General features: G+C 52.6%; 6 protein-coding genes across 6 annotated transcripts; 4 read left to right on the top strand and 2 right to left on the bottom strand.

Moving 5' to 3' along the window:
* Nucleotides 1–1,683: 1,683 nt before the first annotated feature.
* Nucleotides 1,684–2,322, bottom strand: NCS54_00729300 (Hypothetical protein; the record flags this gene model as incomplete). The annotated part of the gene is made up of 3 exons (XM_053152724.1): nt 2,224–2,322; nt 1,928–1,990; nt 1,684–1,866 (listed from the first exon to the last, which is right to left on the bottom strand). Exons 1-3 carry the CDS (start codon nt 2,224–2,226, stop codon nt 1,684–1,686), a joined length of 249 nt encoding a protein of 82 aa, XP_053008699.1. The 5' UTR covers nt 2,227–2,322.
* Nucleotides 2,323–2,724: 402 nt separating this feature from the next.
* On the top strand, nt 2,725–3,554 carry NCS54_00729200 (Phosducin domain-containing protein; the record flags this gene model as incomplete). Its single annotated transcript, XM_053152723.1, has 2 exons — nt 2,725–2,789; nt 2,837–3,554. The coding sequence occupies 2 exons, from the start codon at nt 2,725–2,727 to the stop codon at nt 3,552–3,554; spliced, it is 783 nt and encodes a 260-aa protein (XP_053008698.1).
* A 630-nt stretch (nt 3,555–4,184) lies between these two features.
* On the bottom strand, nt 4,185–5,102 carry NCS54_00729100 (Hypothetical protein; the record flags this gene model as incomplete). The annotated part of the gene is made up of 4 exons (XM_053152722.1): nt 4,185–4,617; nt 4,676–4,761; nt 4,813–5,002; nt 5,056–5,102. The coding sequence occupies 4 exons, from the start codon at nt 5,100–5,102 to the stop codon at nt 4,185–4,187; spliced, it is 756 nt and encodes a 251-aa protein (XP_053008697.1).
* A 1,167-nt stretch (nt 5,103–6,269) lies between these two features.
* On the top strand, nt 6,270–7,844 carry NCS54_00729000 (Hypothetical protein; the record flags this gene model as incomplete). Its single annotated transcript, XM_053152721.1, has 1 exon — nt 6,270–7,844. The coding sequence occupies one exon, from the start codon at nt 6,270–6,272 to the stop codon at nt 7,842–7,844; it is 1,575 nt and encodes a 524-aa protein (XP_053008696.1).
* Nucleotides 7,845–10,605: 2,761 nt separating this feature from the next.
* Nucleotides 10,606–11,585, top strand: NCS54_00728900 (Acyl-protein thioesterase 1; the record flags this gene model as incomplete). Its single annotated transcript, XM_053152720.1, has 4 exons — nt 10,606–10,926; nt 10,975–11,010; nt 11,058–11,455; nt 11,504–11,585. The coding sequence occupies 4 exons, from the start codon at nt 10,606–10,608 to the stop codon at nt 11,583–11,585; spliced, it is 837 nt and encodes a 278-aa protein (XP_053008695.1).
* Nucleotides 11,586–12,081: 496 nt separating this feature from the next.
* Nucleotides 12,082–13,488, top strand: NCS54_00728800 (Hypothetical protein; the record flags this gene model as incomplete). Its single annotated transcript, XM_053152719.1, has 1 exon — nt 12,082–13,488. The coding sequence occupies one exon, from the start codon at nt 12,082–12,084 to the stop codon at nt 13,486–13,488; it is 1,407 nt and encodes a 468-aa protein (XP_053008694.1).
* Nucleotides 13,489–13,663: the final 175 nt, after the last annotated feature.

Below are 13,663 nucleotides of genomic sequence, written 5' to 3'. Positions count from 1 at the left end.
ATAAAAGAAGGAGGGGTTCTTGATTAAACGAGGTCCAAACGAGATCGTTGCCAGGGTGAAGAAGAAGGGAAAGGGAGAGGAGGCCCCTGCCCCGGAAAGCTAAAATAGAGGCGACAGCCTTTCCGTGAGCCGCTGACCGAGCCAGAGTTTCTCACCTTGCGCTGAAAAAAGTGGAGCTAGTGACCCGTGTTCTGCGCGACCTGTTCGTGTCGCTTTCGTGTAAAGTGAAGTAATTGCAGGGTTGGCCATTGGCTGTTATAAGAGTCATATGATATAAGCTGCATTATCTGATCGGCGAGAGGACCAAGGCAGTGGCAAGGAGCCATGCTGCAGGCTTTGCCCAGGATCGACAATGTCTCGTGTGATTTGCTTGGCTTTGATTGTGTTTTTCCCAAGTTTGCTTCGTCAAGGTGTTGGGGAAGATTCGGGTTTGTTCTAGCATTCAGCTGCAGAACATCCACAACCATAGTGTTTGCGAGATAGGTGCTTGCCTAGGCATTTATTGAATACTTGGATGGTTTCTTTGATAATTTTATTCACAAACATACATTAAGAGAAGCATGTTTCGACTGCCTACGTCCCTTCCATTGCCCCAAAGCAAGTGTGAGGAGAGGTGGACCCAGGCACGCGAGCTTCTCTCACGAGCTGATGACGGCCATGTCAGATTGACAAGAGCCAATTAACTAAACTAGTAATATACAACACTGTAACAAATGATCAAATCTATAACGGAGAAACCTGTCAAGTTGGAAACCAAGCCTGTTTGTGCTGCATAATGTGATAACTCAGCAGTTGAGCCTACAGCTTCAGCAGTCAACTCATGGCCCAATCACAGTCAACCATCCAGCTAATCATCCACAAGCTTCAGGTCCGTTGCTGCGTGTCACGCTATCATGCCATTCCGCGGGGTAGTCTAGTTCCCAAACGATCCGGATGGGCTGCCTGAGGCTCTATCCCACCGGACCACATTCCCCGAGTCGAGTCATCCGGCGACTAACATTGAGGGGTAGGTCGACACCTTATCCATGACGCTGCCAGTCACCAATCATCATCGAGTCAATCGTTGACAGCTTGTGGAAGTAATGGGTGAGCTCTACTGATGAGTCGTGGTGACTCCTGGAAGCCTAGGTCCAGGCAGCAGAGCTGGGACAGGGCGGCAGATCCGGACAGACGATCATTCACAACAGGTTATCCCTCACTACAGCACTCAATGACAGTCACCATCAGTACGACAGCAATGTGGAAACCATTGTGAATTTTCGCAAAAGCACAGTGACCATCCTCCGCTACCCACTGCACCCGGGTATGAAGCGATCATCAAGCAGCGGTTCCACGTCCTCGCGCCAGACGTTACCAGTCCAGGCGCTCGTGAAGGCCTTCTCCAGCTTTCCACCCATGCAGTGCTTTTTTTTCCTTCCTGCCTCGAGAAGACTCTTTGGTACAAGGCGCGCAACGGAAAAACAAAAGAAGAATGATGTGCCATGCAAGATATCCGGAGACCCCAAACGCCCCTATTCTGGGTGCCCCATCTTCTATCTGCAAAGAGGTTTTTGGTAGTGTTCGCAACGTCGGTTGTTCTATCCGTCCATGTCGAGGTTGTTGATTTGCAGATCCGAGATGACCACCATTCGATGAACCGTAAGAGTCATGAGTACCCAAGGAGATAAACCGCTGCGAAGCAGTTTACTTCCGTCGGAAAGAGCAGCCCTCGGTCAACCGAGCCTTACCACCGGTGGGCTGGCAGAGGACGGTGGTGCATCCCTGGCAGATGACGACGGTCTGGGCGTGAGAGAAGACGGTGGTGATGGTGAAGCAGCCGGGGCACTTGACGTCCATGAAGAAGGATCGAGGGGCGGGGACGAGGGTCTGGCGAGCAATGTTAGGTCGATTGTCGAAACATGTGAAATTTTTTTGTTGCTTATCGTACCTTGAGCTTGTGCTTCTTGGCCTCGCTGGCCGCGGAAGGGTTCAGAAGATCAACGGCGAGAACCTGGGAGGCGGAGAGTCAGCCAAATTGTTCCATCATCGTGTTTGTCCCGCCCGATTGTCGATTGCATCGTCGTCGTAGTCGGTCCCGAGTTCCATCATTTTGACACTTTTGCCACGGCGGCCGGCTGCATCCTCTTGTCCAATTTCCCCCCTTCCTCACACACACGTGTCCATCGTCCATCGCTCGTAGGTCGGTTCATCGTAGGAAAACATCAGAAAGAAGCAGTCGCTTACCATCTTGGCTGATTTTCTCGAGAAATTCTTGTCGGTTTTCTTGCGAGAGTGGGAAAGCTTGACGAAATCCGGGAGCAGATTTGAGGCTCGCAAGAGTGGGTGGGAGGAGGTAAGCGAGGAAAAGTTCGGTGGCTCTGAGGGGACGGGCTCTCCTTTGCCTCTGGCGGAATTTTTCGACGAAACTGGCTTAGCGTGCTAGGGTTTTCGTGCCCAAGCCACGTGACGACAATTATCCCCAGCCCACCGCCTGTCCACCGCCTAGGCCAAGACTCGTCGGTGCAACATAGCGCCGATGGAGGAGCTTTATGCACGCAATGTTTTAGTGGGGTTTGTGCACGGCGGCCAGTTATGCGAGGCCGCCGTTGAGCTGCCTGACGCAGTACGTAAGGCCGTGACTGAGCCTCGTCAAGTCTAGTTGTAGGCTACCACTTTCGATCACTACAAATTGTTGTTAGAGCCTTGTCTTGATATTGGGTCACTCTCATTTACATTGCATTCATCATGGCCGCTCCTTCAGAACAGCGCATTGCTGTGCCCATCGACGACCCCAATGCCGACACAGAATGGTATGCAATTGCTACCCCTCCATGGCCCAGCTCTAACCCCGCCATAGGAACGATATCCTTCGGAAACATGGTGTCATTCCTGAGAAGCCGCCGAGCCCGACTCCTATGATCGAGGAGGCCATTCTCGAAGGCCGGAGATTAGCACATGAGAACCGATTGGAGGGAAAGGACCTGGACGAGTTGGACGAGCTTGAGGATGAGGAAGACGAGGCGTTTCTCGAGATGTACCGACAGAAGCGCATGGCCGAGTTGAGCAATCTTCAGAAAAAGGCCCTCCACGGAAGCGTATACCCCATTTCCAAGCCCGAGTACCAGCGCGAGGTCACAGACGCCTCCAAGAATGGCCCGGTGTTTGTCAACCTCACATCCTCCATGGGCACCAACGTCGAGTCCAGGGTCTTGACCGAGCTTTGGAGGCAGGCCGCCAAGGAGTACGGCGAGATCAAGTTCTGCGAGATCCGGGCGAGCCAGGCCATCGAGAACTATCCCGATCGAAACTGTCCGACCATCCTGGTGTACAAGAACGGCGACATTGTCAAGCAGATTGTGACTCTAATGACTATTGGCGGCGTGCGGACCAATATGCAAAAGATTGACAACCTGCTGGTAGAGGTTGGCGCTGTTCCTGACTCGGATATGCGTGTAATCAAGAGAAGGCAAGCTGCTGAGGACGCCGAGGAGGAACGCCTGGCAGGGAAGACCATCAAAACGGGGACTGCTGGGAAATCAAGAAATGTCGACAGTGATGACGATGATTGGGATTAAGAACTGAATAATAAATCATTCCCATCAACCTGGTCGTGGTTGTGGAATTCAAGTACGGTCCCTGCCCAATGTCCATGTCCGTTACTGAACCATCTATAGCCATTTGCTATAAGACACTTGTGCTGACTCGCAAGATGCCTCCATAATACGAATTCACGTCAACGTATTACAGCCCACATGCGATGATCTGGTACCATACTGTTCCAGAAGCGCAAGGAGCGACTTCACGAGGTGGGGAGGGCTATGAGTTGGTATGATGCATTGGGTTCCTCAATAAGGTACTAGCCCCTGGCATCTATGATATTTACTCTGGTCCATATGGCCTGCCGCGGAGGAGCCATGAGAAGAAATCGACCCAATACCAGGTCGATAGAGGACGCGTGCCCTGATCAAGTACGCGAAGGGGCAACATGCCCAGCCATCAAGACATCGAACAGATAACACTGCGGTCTAATGTAATTGTCGAAAATGAAGAGGACATTCCAGTCGTAATCTCGGATGCATCAAAATATATGCTAGATATCTTGTCTAGCGGATGAAGTATCCATACCAAGTACCCGGACTGGAGAATACGAGTAGCATGAATGCCAGCTGGCAGACCACACGAACCAGATGCAATACTCGCATAACCTATGATGCCGAGCTGTCCACTTCTCGACATTCATCCAACATGGCCAACGCAGCATCAACACGTCCCATTTCCCATGCCTCGTAGATCGAGCCCCAACGAAGAGCGCTGCATTTCATGTCGTGCAGCGCGGGAACGCTTCTAGTGATTGCCCTAACATATCTCCCGATGTGATGAGCATGAGCGGGGGAGTCGTATTGGAGTTCGCCATCTTGGTCGCTCGCACACAGGACGGGTCGGTTGGGATGAGTCCACTCGATGTGGGAGAAAGAAGGTGCCGAAATGGTCCTCTGGAGTTCAGCCATTGAACTTGCCTCAACTGCTCCGGTATGAACTGCCCAGTTGAGAAGGTATCCAGCAGTGGAAAGATAAGGGTCGTCATCATCGTCCGACAGCTTGGTGAAGAAGTGGGTTGCCTCCCCTTGAGCATCGCGCCTAAAGCCAGGCATGAGTTTAGCAGATATTATGTTCGCAAGGAGAATGAGAAGCATACCTCTGCCCATTGCGATAGGCAATTGTGATGCGTATTGAAGGCCATCGATCAGTGCGGACGGGACTCTTATAAACGAACACGTGCTCCTAGCGCAGGCATGCTTGTTCAGACCCTTCAGGCGCAGCAATGTCACCCACCCTGGCGCCTGTCCACTTGAATATCAACATAGTCAGGGCTTTGACGCAAGTCTTGGGGTTGGAGAAAGGGTTAGCTAGGTGCTCGTTGTGCAGAAAGTACAATATCAGCAACCTAACCGCGGAGCTGGTCACGAAAAGAGCACTGCCTCGTGTCTTGGTGACTCGCATCACCGGCAAGACATCCAATTTTCTATTGCTTGTCAGTCCCTGCGGTAACTGTAGATAATCGGCAATGCTGCATACTCTCCATCTGAATCGAGGATATCGAGCTCGACCTTCTGGATGCCCATCATGGATCGCCAGTCGGTATGACAGGGAGAGAGTTGGGGATAACTCGAGAGAGCTGGGTTTACATTCGAAGAGAAGAGAAGAGCTGAAAGAATGAAATAGGAAATGTTGGTTGGAAAGAAAGGTCGCAAAGATATTGACTGGGGAGCTGAGGACTCGGCGGTGGTTCTTGGTAATCGCGAGAGGAGGAAGGCGCGCCTCCACGCGAAGAGATGGAAAAGTTGAAGACACCACAGCGGAATGAAATCGGATGAACTGTGCAGTTGACTCTGAAAAGGTGACAGCCAAACGATGATAGTGAGAAGTGTTGAAAGAGAAGTATGCAGCGTGCTCGCCAACACTGACACAGAAGAGATGATTGGAGAGGTGATGGCGTTCTCGGAGGCAGCGCAAGATTCTAGTGCGTGGTTGTATTTCAGAGCGAGAGCTTGCGGTGGCTGGCAGGAGAACAAGTTTCTACCTGATTTCTGTTTATCTCTGGCTCGGCAAGCCTTAGGTAGGCATTAGGATCCATTATCATCGCAAGCATTGAGCACCCACTACTGGCTCAATGCCTGGGTAGGTGCTGCTGTCTGACGTGCTTCACCTCACAAAGCAAACTACCATTGTTCCGCTCTCAGATTAAGTACAATTTTCCGGTACCATCTCGATACATCTCAACGGCGTTACACGAGCTTTGACCGTGGAGTGGTTCAACGCGTCAACCCCGGTTTTTGCGTCGAGGGGGGCACGTGCCGGTCAATGAGGGGTCATTTCTCATCATCACCGACGCGTACCGTCAATCGAGGCCAAGAATGCACCCTTGCAACCATCAATTGAAATCGCCGTTATCTGATCATCTTATCAATCCGTAGCTTCCCCTTCCCGTCCCTGGTGTGCCCCCTTCCCGCGGGGGGCCCAGGGGCCTCGGAAATTCGGACCCTGAAAACCAGTTCTAGGGAGGTGGCACGTGCACACCGGCAAACGTGCAGCTCGGTGCGTCAGTGGGGCATGAACCCTGGCATTTCGTCGTCACTTGGCGTCGCGCTCCCTGTTCACGTCGAACAAGAACCCAGCCCAGCCCAACCGCTTCAATTTTTCCCTCTTGTGCGTATTCGAGTATTTATTCTTTGTCTTTATTGTGTGAGCTCTTTAACCGAGTCATCTACATATTTCATTTTTCAGTTACAATGGCGTCTGAAGAGCTGTCTTTGCCGCGTCTTCCCGGTGTCTCCTGGGATGAGCACTCTCAGAGCTTCTCCAACAACCCTCGCAAACGCGTCCGCAATTCCACGTCCAAGCACGCGCCATCTCCCGCCTTTAACAATTCAAGTGACCCGGCCATCTTCTCCAGCGATGATGATCCGGCCTTGGACAATTATGTAGAGGGCAGGCGCAAGAAGCGCTACGTCGGTTCTTGGTTCCAGCAGCACCCTACCTCGTCTGACTCGACCTTTGGCGGCGACAGCCGCGACACCATTCACGTCACCAAGCAGAGACGCGCTTGGTCGCGACAAGCAGACAGTGGTGTGTTCCTTCCCAGTGATGGTGATGGAAATGAGAGCGATGATGTTATGGACCTCCCTGCACCCCCGAAGCCGCGGCTTCCGCAGCTCAACCGCGTCGTGCGCCGCGTCTCCAAGGCGGAACAAATGGCTCGCGACAAGGTCCAAGCCTGTCTCGACCAAGGCGAAGAGACAATTGACTTTTGGTCAATGGGATTGGAAGACATCTCCAATGATACCATTAGTCCTTTGTCACAGTTCACCTGCATCCCTGTCGTCACCAAGGATGTCGCCTTTGAGCAAAAGGACCCTGAGCTCAAGATCTATATGGCCATGAACCGGCTGACTCGGGTTCCCGGTGCCATCTTTGATCTCACACACCTTACTATCCTCAGTCTTCGTCACAACAAGCTCACTGAGCTTCCGTCTGCAATTGCCAAGCTTCACAATCTCAAAGAGCTCAACGTTTCACAAAACAGGCTGCGACATTTGCCTGTGGAACTGCTCGATCTATTCTCGTCAGACAATGACCTTCGCACCCTTGTTGTCCACCCCAATCCTTTCTGGCAACCAGGTGACCAATTGAAGCAGGTTTCAGAAGACCAACCTGATAACTTGCTCTTTTCTTACACACCAGAATCAGAGTCCTCCCCATTGCCCCATTTGGTGAGCAGGGTGTTGGGCCGCTCCCCCTTGCAACTCTCCAATACGACAGGCAGGGTCGTATCCGAGTTCAAGTTTCCCACAGATCATACCAAGCACATTCTTCCTGTCGACGATTTTGAGTCTGACAGCTCCACATCCTCTCCCGTCTCTGCCACTCCCAGCTCACAACCCCAAGCCAGCCGTGTCCCAAGTCTTCTTGAAACAGCCCTCCGAGCCTGTTATCAAAGTGCCCAACTCCCAGAGATGCCGTACTACATCCCTGACGGCCTCACCCATCTCCGGAAGCTTCTTGAGAGGGCACAGAGACAGAAGGATGCTGGTGGCCTGACCTGCTCACGGTGCCGCAAGTTTATGGTTATCCCAACCATTGAATGGGTTGAGTGGCGGGAGATCCGAACTTGCAAGGAAGTTGGTCCAGAAGCCCCCTCAGTCGTGCGTATGACGCCGCTGAGTATGGCTGAAGGCGAGAGGACTGTGCCGTTTGTGTATAGAGGATGCTCATGGCGATGTGGGCCGGGGGATATGGATAAGGCAAGTTGGGGTTTGCCATCTGGAAATCTTGTTCCATTTTCAGCGGATGATTTGAACGCTTAAGCGTGACTGGGTAACGGCGTTTTTGAATAGGGCAGATTGAGCGTTTTGCATTATCATGACTATCGGGCTTTGGGTATGAAGCCTTTACTGTTGAAACCATTAAGATCTCTATTGAGATACTTTGAGTCCCATTTTGGGTGGTATGAAGTTGGGGAAATAATGACTTGTGGTTTCTCTCTTACCTACACTTGTCTACAGCTATACGGCATAGCCCGTGAGTGAAGAATGAGTTCCTTCTGTGATGACTGTTCCGTCAAAGTCTTATAACATGGTCACAGCAAAAGAGTTGCATGACCTCTCCCCGGAAGGATGTTTCCGTGGTGGGAGTAGATTCAAGCTCACAACAGACACGCTACCGCCTATACTCACGAGAAACACTCGACTTCTCACACGGTCGACTTACACGCAAGGTATCATCCCCTGTCATGTTGGCTGCGGCTCTTACATCGCCGGGGCCGCATGCATGAAACTGCCCCATATCTGGACGCCACGCATTAGTTCCCGGTCCGCGGAGATTCATCATCCTCGATGGCATACCCAAGATATGCAAGCCGTCTTGGCTTACAAGGGTGAGGTTGTCGGCAAGAGAATAGATGCTTGCTTTTCGGTGCGGGATTTGTAATCTGGAAGACTGCCATTATTGTCCGAGGGAAGTAGTTCCTTCTTGGAGTCTTGAGGGCTATTGCTCTCTGAGTGTCGTTGAAGGATGTTGGCGGTGAGCTCCGAGGGCGGTGTACAGCTCGTACGATCCCGGTGAGAGCAATGTCAGCGTCGATATGGCGCAGAGTAGTCGCTATCAAGCATAGTGCACTCTTATCTCGGGCATCGGGCCCTTCCCTTCAGTCATTGTGTGCATATGTCGGTTCGCAGTCATTCATGTCCACTCATGCGATGCTTATGCCACAACTACTCGCTGCCAGGCCTGCCTATCAACCGCCCTTTTGACTTGAATGTGTCTGGATTCAGCTGAATGTTTTGAATATATCCTACTGCTTCTCAAGACGCACTGGGACAATCGGCTCGTCAACTGCATGGCCGATACTCTAGCCACCATGGGGTTGAACATTGATGTCTTTAACAACCAATCATCACCTCATTGACATGTCTCGCAAATGCACTTCTTGATGAATTACCGTGGGGGTTCCTCTGGGCTTTTCATGCCTCTTGAGGTGGCCTTTGGCGGTAACCCATATTGAAGCGTATTCGACATCTCGTTAGTATCGGTTGATAGGATGGGCTGTGAGTTTATCACAAGCCGCCCATACAAGCGTCGTGTTCCGAGACAGATACATGCAACCCAAGATCTCCAACTTGACTTACTTGTAACCAAACCACGCAAGTCTTCCCTAGGTGCATGAAATCTTGCCATCATACAGCCCTATAGAACCGGCGTGTCATCCCTGCGGACGCACACCACCATGCATATGCAGCGCATGAGGAAATGATTGGTGTTGAAGGTAATCGACGGGATCCAAGACTCAAGGCAAGCATGGTCAAAAGTGCGAGAAGGCAAGAGGGGATCAGGAGAACAAAAAATACAGCTGTGAAGTGCTTAATAGCACTCAGTCATCAAATGGGAGGGGACTCAAAAAGAAGGTCTCAGAGGGAGTCGAACCCTCGCTGGCGGAATCAGAATCCGCAGTCATAACCGTTAGACCATGAAACCAACTGATGACTTCATGGCTGAAAATTGGGGATTATGAGCGTCGCTAGGCCGGCGTCGCTAGGCCGGCCTCGCAATTATCAACTGCACGGTACACTCGGGATTCCGGATTGTTTCTTTCATGATACAGGTCTTGCAGAGGCTCTTTAGTTTAGATCTTGCTGTGTCTTAACATCGCTTTCCATATACAATAGTAACAGCCCCCGTAATATGCTCAACGCCTGTAGTTGGCCGATTGTGAAATGGGCCCAGTTGGACACGAGCTGCTGACGACTTGGAAGCTTTCTGCCAACCCCACAGTTTACCGTTCCAACAGCCCTATCTCTGTTACTCGAGGCCAATCGACGACGCTCGTTGCCGTTGCTTCAACGAGCAGCTTGGCTGACAGTAACAATCGAGTAGACTTGCACATTCTCGATCCCCAGCAATATTCCCAACTGTGCTTTTTTTTTTTCACTATCTCTTTGTGGGGATCTTTGGAAAGAGCCTGGTGGAGACGTTCTCTCTATAGGCTTGAAGAAGGGTTGCTTATCAAGCGAATTCATTATTCGGATTTACGGAATAACAACGAGACAAAACCAGCTCAAGTCCTCATGGGCAGCTTAGCTCATTATTATACATTTACATCAAATACTTATTCAGCACAGTTTCTAATCCAAGGCTTGCCTCCCCTCCCTCCGCTCAAGGGAATGGCCTTGGCGTGTGTCAATATCTCACCAGGCGCCTGTGTAAAGGGGGAAGCCATTTTCAATACTAAAATGGTAGAAGAGGGATACACTGTACATGGTGTAACTTGATTCAACTAGAAATAAAAGTTGGCATTCAAAAGCACATTAACGTTGGACATGCTCATGCCTTTAAAGGCAATAAATTAGGGGTGGAATGTGGTCCGGATTTACGGAAAAGGGATTTCCAACAGGAGGAACAGGGCGTATATAGTCAAACAAGCCCATAGAAGCTACAATGAGGCTCCAGTGCGGCTGAAGAGTAGCAAATTGCCTGAACATCCCGTTTCCAGCTTCATCTCTAGGGTAACTCAAGCCGAACTCCACCTAGCCGCAAAACCTCTCATTGGACAACCCGACCTCCAACTCTGCCATGTCCGACGAGCAGCAGCAGCAGCAGAACAACAAGAGCACCGTCTTTCGCTGGCTCCTCATCTTTCTCGTCCCGCTCATTTTCCTCGCCATCTGGAACTACAAGCCAGACACAACCGTCACAAAAGAAAAAGACAAAATGTCTCTTGCCCCGCTCGTCTTCCCCGCGGCGTCTCGCCACACGGCCACCGTCATCTTTATCCATGGTCTGGGCGATACGGGCCATGGATGGGCTTCGGCGGTTGAGAACTGGCGAAGAAGGCAGAGGCTTGATGAAGTCAAGTTCATCTTGCCTCATGCGCCTCAAATCCCCATCAGTGTTGTGAGTTTGGATTGTCTCGGTGAGGCGAATTGGAACTGACGGGCCTAGAACATGGGAATGAGAATGCCGGGGTGGTTTGACGTGGTAAGTTATTTCATTCACTTGAAGGATATCCTTCTTACACCATGCAGAAGCAACTTGGCGGTGATGTCAACACCCTCGTCCGTAGCGAGGACACAGAGGGCATCAAGCGAAGCCAGCAGTACTTCCACAACCTGATCCAGGAGGAGATCGACGCCGGCATCCCTTCGGAGCGCATCGTCCTCGGCGGCTTCTCCCAGGGCGGCGCCATGTCCATCCTGTCAGGTCTTACCTGCAAGAACAAGCTCGGAGGCATCATCGGCATGTCGTCGTGGCTGCTCCTCTCGCAAAGCTTCGCGGGGATGGTGTCGCCCACCGACGCCAACCGACAGACCCCCATCAAGATGTTCCACGGCGACGCGGACCCCATTGTCAATATTCAGCGGGGCAAGCTGAGCGTCGACCTGCTCAAGGAGCTTGGCTATGATGTGACTTGGAAGGTTTACCCGTAAGTTTGACATCTCATTGGAGTTGTGGGTGTATGCTGACTATCTAGTGGCATGGGACATTCTGCTTGCCTCGAGGAGCTGGACGAGGTCGAGGCTTTCCTGCGCCAGCAGCTCCCCCCCAAGAACTAGGTGAATGTTTAGACAGCGTTATTTGAAGTAGACTTGAGAGACAGATCTTCTAGACAAACAGCTAGAACCATTGACCGTTAAACATCCATGTCAGATGGACCAATCACTCCCCCACTCTTACTGCCGCGTGGCCGTAACCCCGTGATGGTACAACCTCTTGATGCTCAATGACGTGCGCCGTCGTCGCCCATGCGCTAGGTAGGACGGACCGCCAAGTGCCCTAGGATTACAGTGGGGTCACCTCCTCCTCCCTCCCCGGGCGGACTGGGCTTCTCCAACCGTTCGCCGGCCCCGGCTTCACCTCGTCTCCGAAACCTTCTCCGTCATATGCTCAATTCGATCCTCATCCATTCTCCCCCCACGCTGTCTCTTTTCCCTCATCATCCTCAAGCTCAGTTACGAGCTATGCTCCTCGCCTCGGTGAGCGCCCGTCCGCCGTCGTCGTCGTCGAGAGGCCTGCGAGCCGTCAGGTAAACAAACAACACAAAAAAAAAACATGGCCTCGGAACAACACTCTCGCCCTGCGTCCCCCACGCCTTCGCAGCTCCCGCCCGTCCCCGGATCCCCCGTATACTCGATCGCGTCCACGGCGAACCCCCTCTCCCAGTTCAGCTTACCGCTGCCCCCGCCTCCGCGACCCGCCCATGCCGTCTTGACCAAAGCCGACCTCGAGAACTCCCAGCAAGCTTATTCGGACCTCGTCTCCTCGGCAAAGGCTTATCGCCTCGCCCTCGCCGCGTTATCTACTGCCGCCTCTACCTTTGGATCAGCTCTAGAATCATGCGCAAGGCTCAAGGAGGCTCGCGCCGAGCCTATCGGCCCGTCTGGTGCCAACATGACGGCTAGCTTCACCACAAAGGGCTCTTGTACCGCTGATATGCTCATGTCGGCCTCGGGCGTCCACTACCTCGTCGCGAACCACCAGCAGATCCTCTCCGAGACCGTCTACCGGTCCTTTGAGGTGCCGCTGCTACACGACCTCGACAAGTGGCAGACCGTTATCGACGATGAGGAGGAGACGTACAAGCAAAAGATAAAGGCGCAGAGCAGGGAGATTAAGCGTCTGGAGAAGGAGGGCCTGAAGCTTCACAAGCAGCGGCGGCGTGATGTCTCGCGTTTCCGAGCCCACCTGGTTGAACTGACGACGAAACTCGACGGCCTAACAACGCTACACGCAGACCACGCACGTACATTACTGAGAGAGAGTCAAGAAACGAGTTCGAGGATCGTGGACGCCAGTTGCAGCCTCGTGCGCGCAGAGGTGGACATCTTTGAGGGCCTGGCAAGAAAAGGCTGGAGCGGCGGCGGTCTAGACGAGCTCCTCGAAAAGGGCCAAGATCTATTCGCGACGGAGGAAGACACGGCAAACCTCAGCGGCAGCAGCGGAGAAACACCAAAGCTCTTCTCCATCCTGCCCCCAAAGAGCATACTCGCCGACACGGGGTCCGAGGCATCCAGGCCGGGCCACGCAAGGAGCGACAGCCTACTCATGGAAGCCGAGCGATACCAATCCCTCGCAGCGTTGGCCTCGGATTCGAAGCAGAGCAGCGGGGGTAATGACAGTGACAGTGTCTTTTCGACAGATTTCAACAAGCCACGGAACGCGAGACCGTTCTCGCCGCAGCCTATTCGCCGCGTGCCGACGGACGTGACGTTCGACTCGCTTTCTGGAAGTGTGCCCTGTGGACTTGAGGATGAGGAACTGCACAGGCCGGAGCTGATGCCTGTTGCAGAGGCAGACGGGGAAGAGGAACAACATGACGGCCAAGAGAATGAGGAGCCTAGAGGGAGGCCACCGACTTCTGATTCAACAAGGGAAAGGACACGGTCACCGGGCCTCATCACGGATGCCAGCTCTGCAGACGCAGCATGGAGTGGTGACGACACTAAAAGCCCTGGGTGATGATGCTTGGGTTGAGCCTGTCTACTTTCGGGAGTTATCTGCTAGGGCGTTTGTGTGGGTATTGTATTTTGCAAGACATTCTCTTCACGGAGGGCTGGCTGGGACCGGCAATAGATTTGCATCCATGGGTACTTGTTCTCGTTGGTTGGTTGATATGGTAGTGTTGTACAAACAT

Source organism: Fusarium falciforme, chromosome 5 (genome assembly GCF_026873545.1).
Source record: "Fusarium falciforme chromosome 5, complete sequence".
Lineage (NCBI taxonomy): Eukaryota > Fungi > Ascomycota > Sordariomycetes > Hypocreales > Nectriaceae > Fusarium > Fusarium falciforme.
The sequence above is the reverse complement of the archived record's forward strand: the minus strand, read 5'-3'. Positions and strand labels throughout refer to the sequence as shown.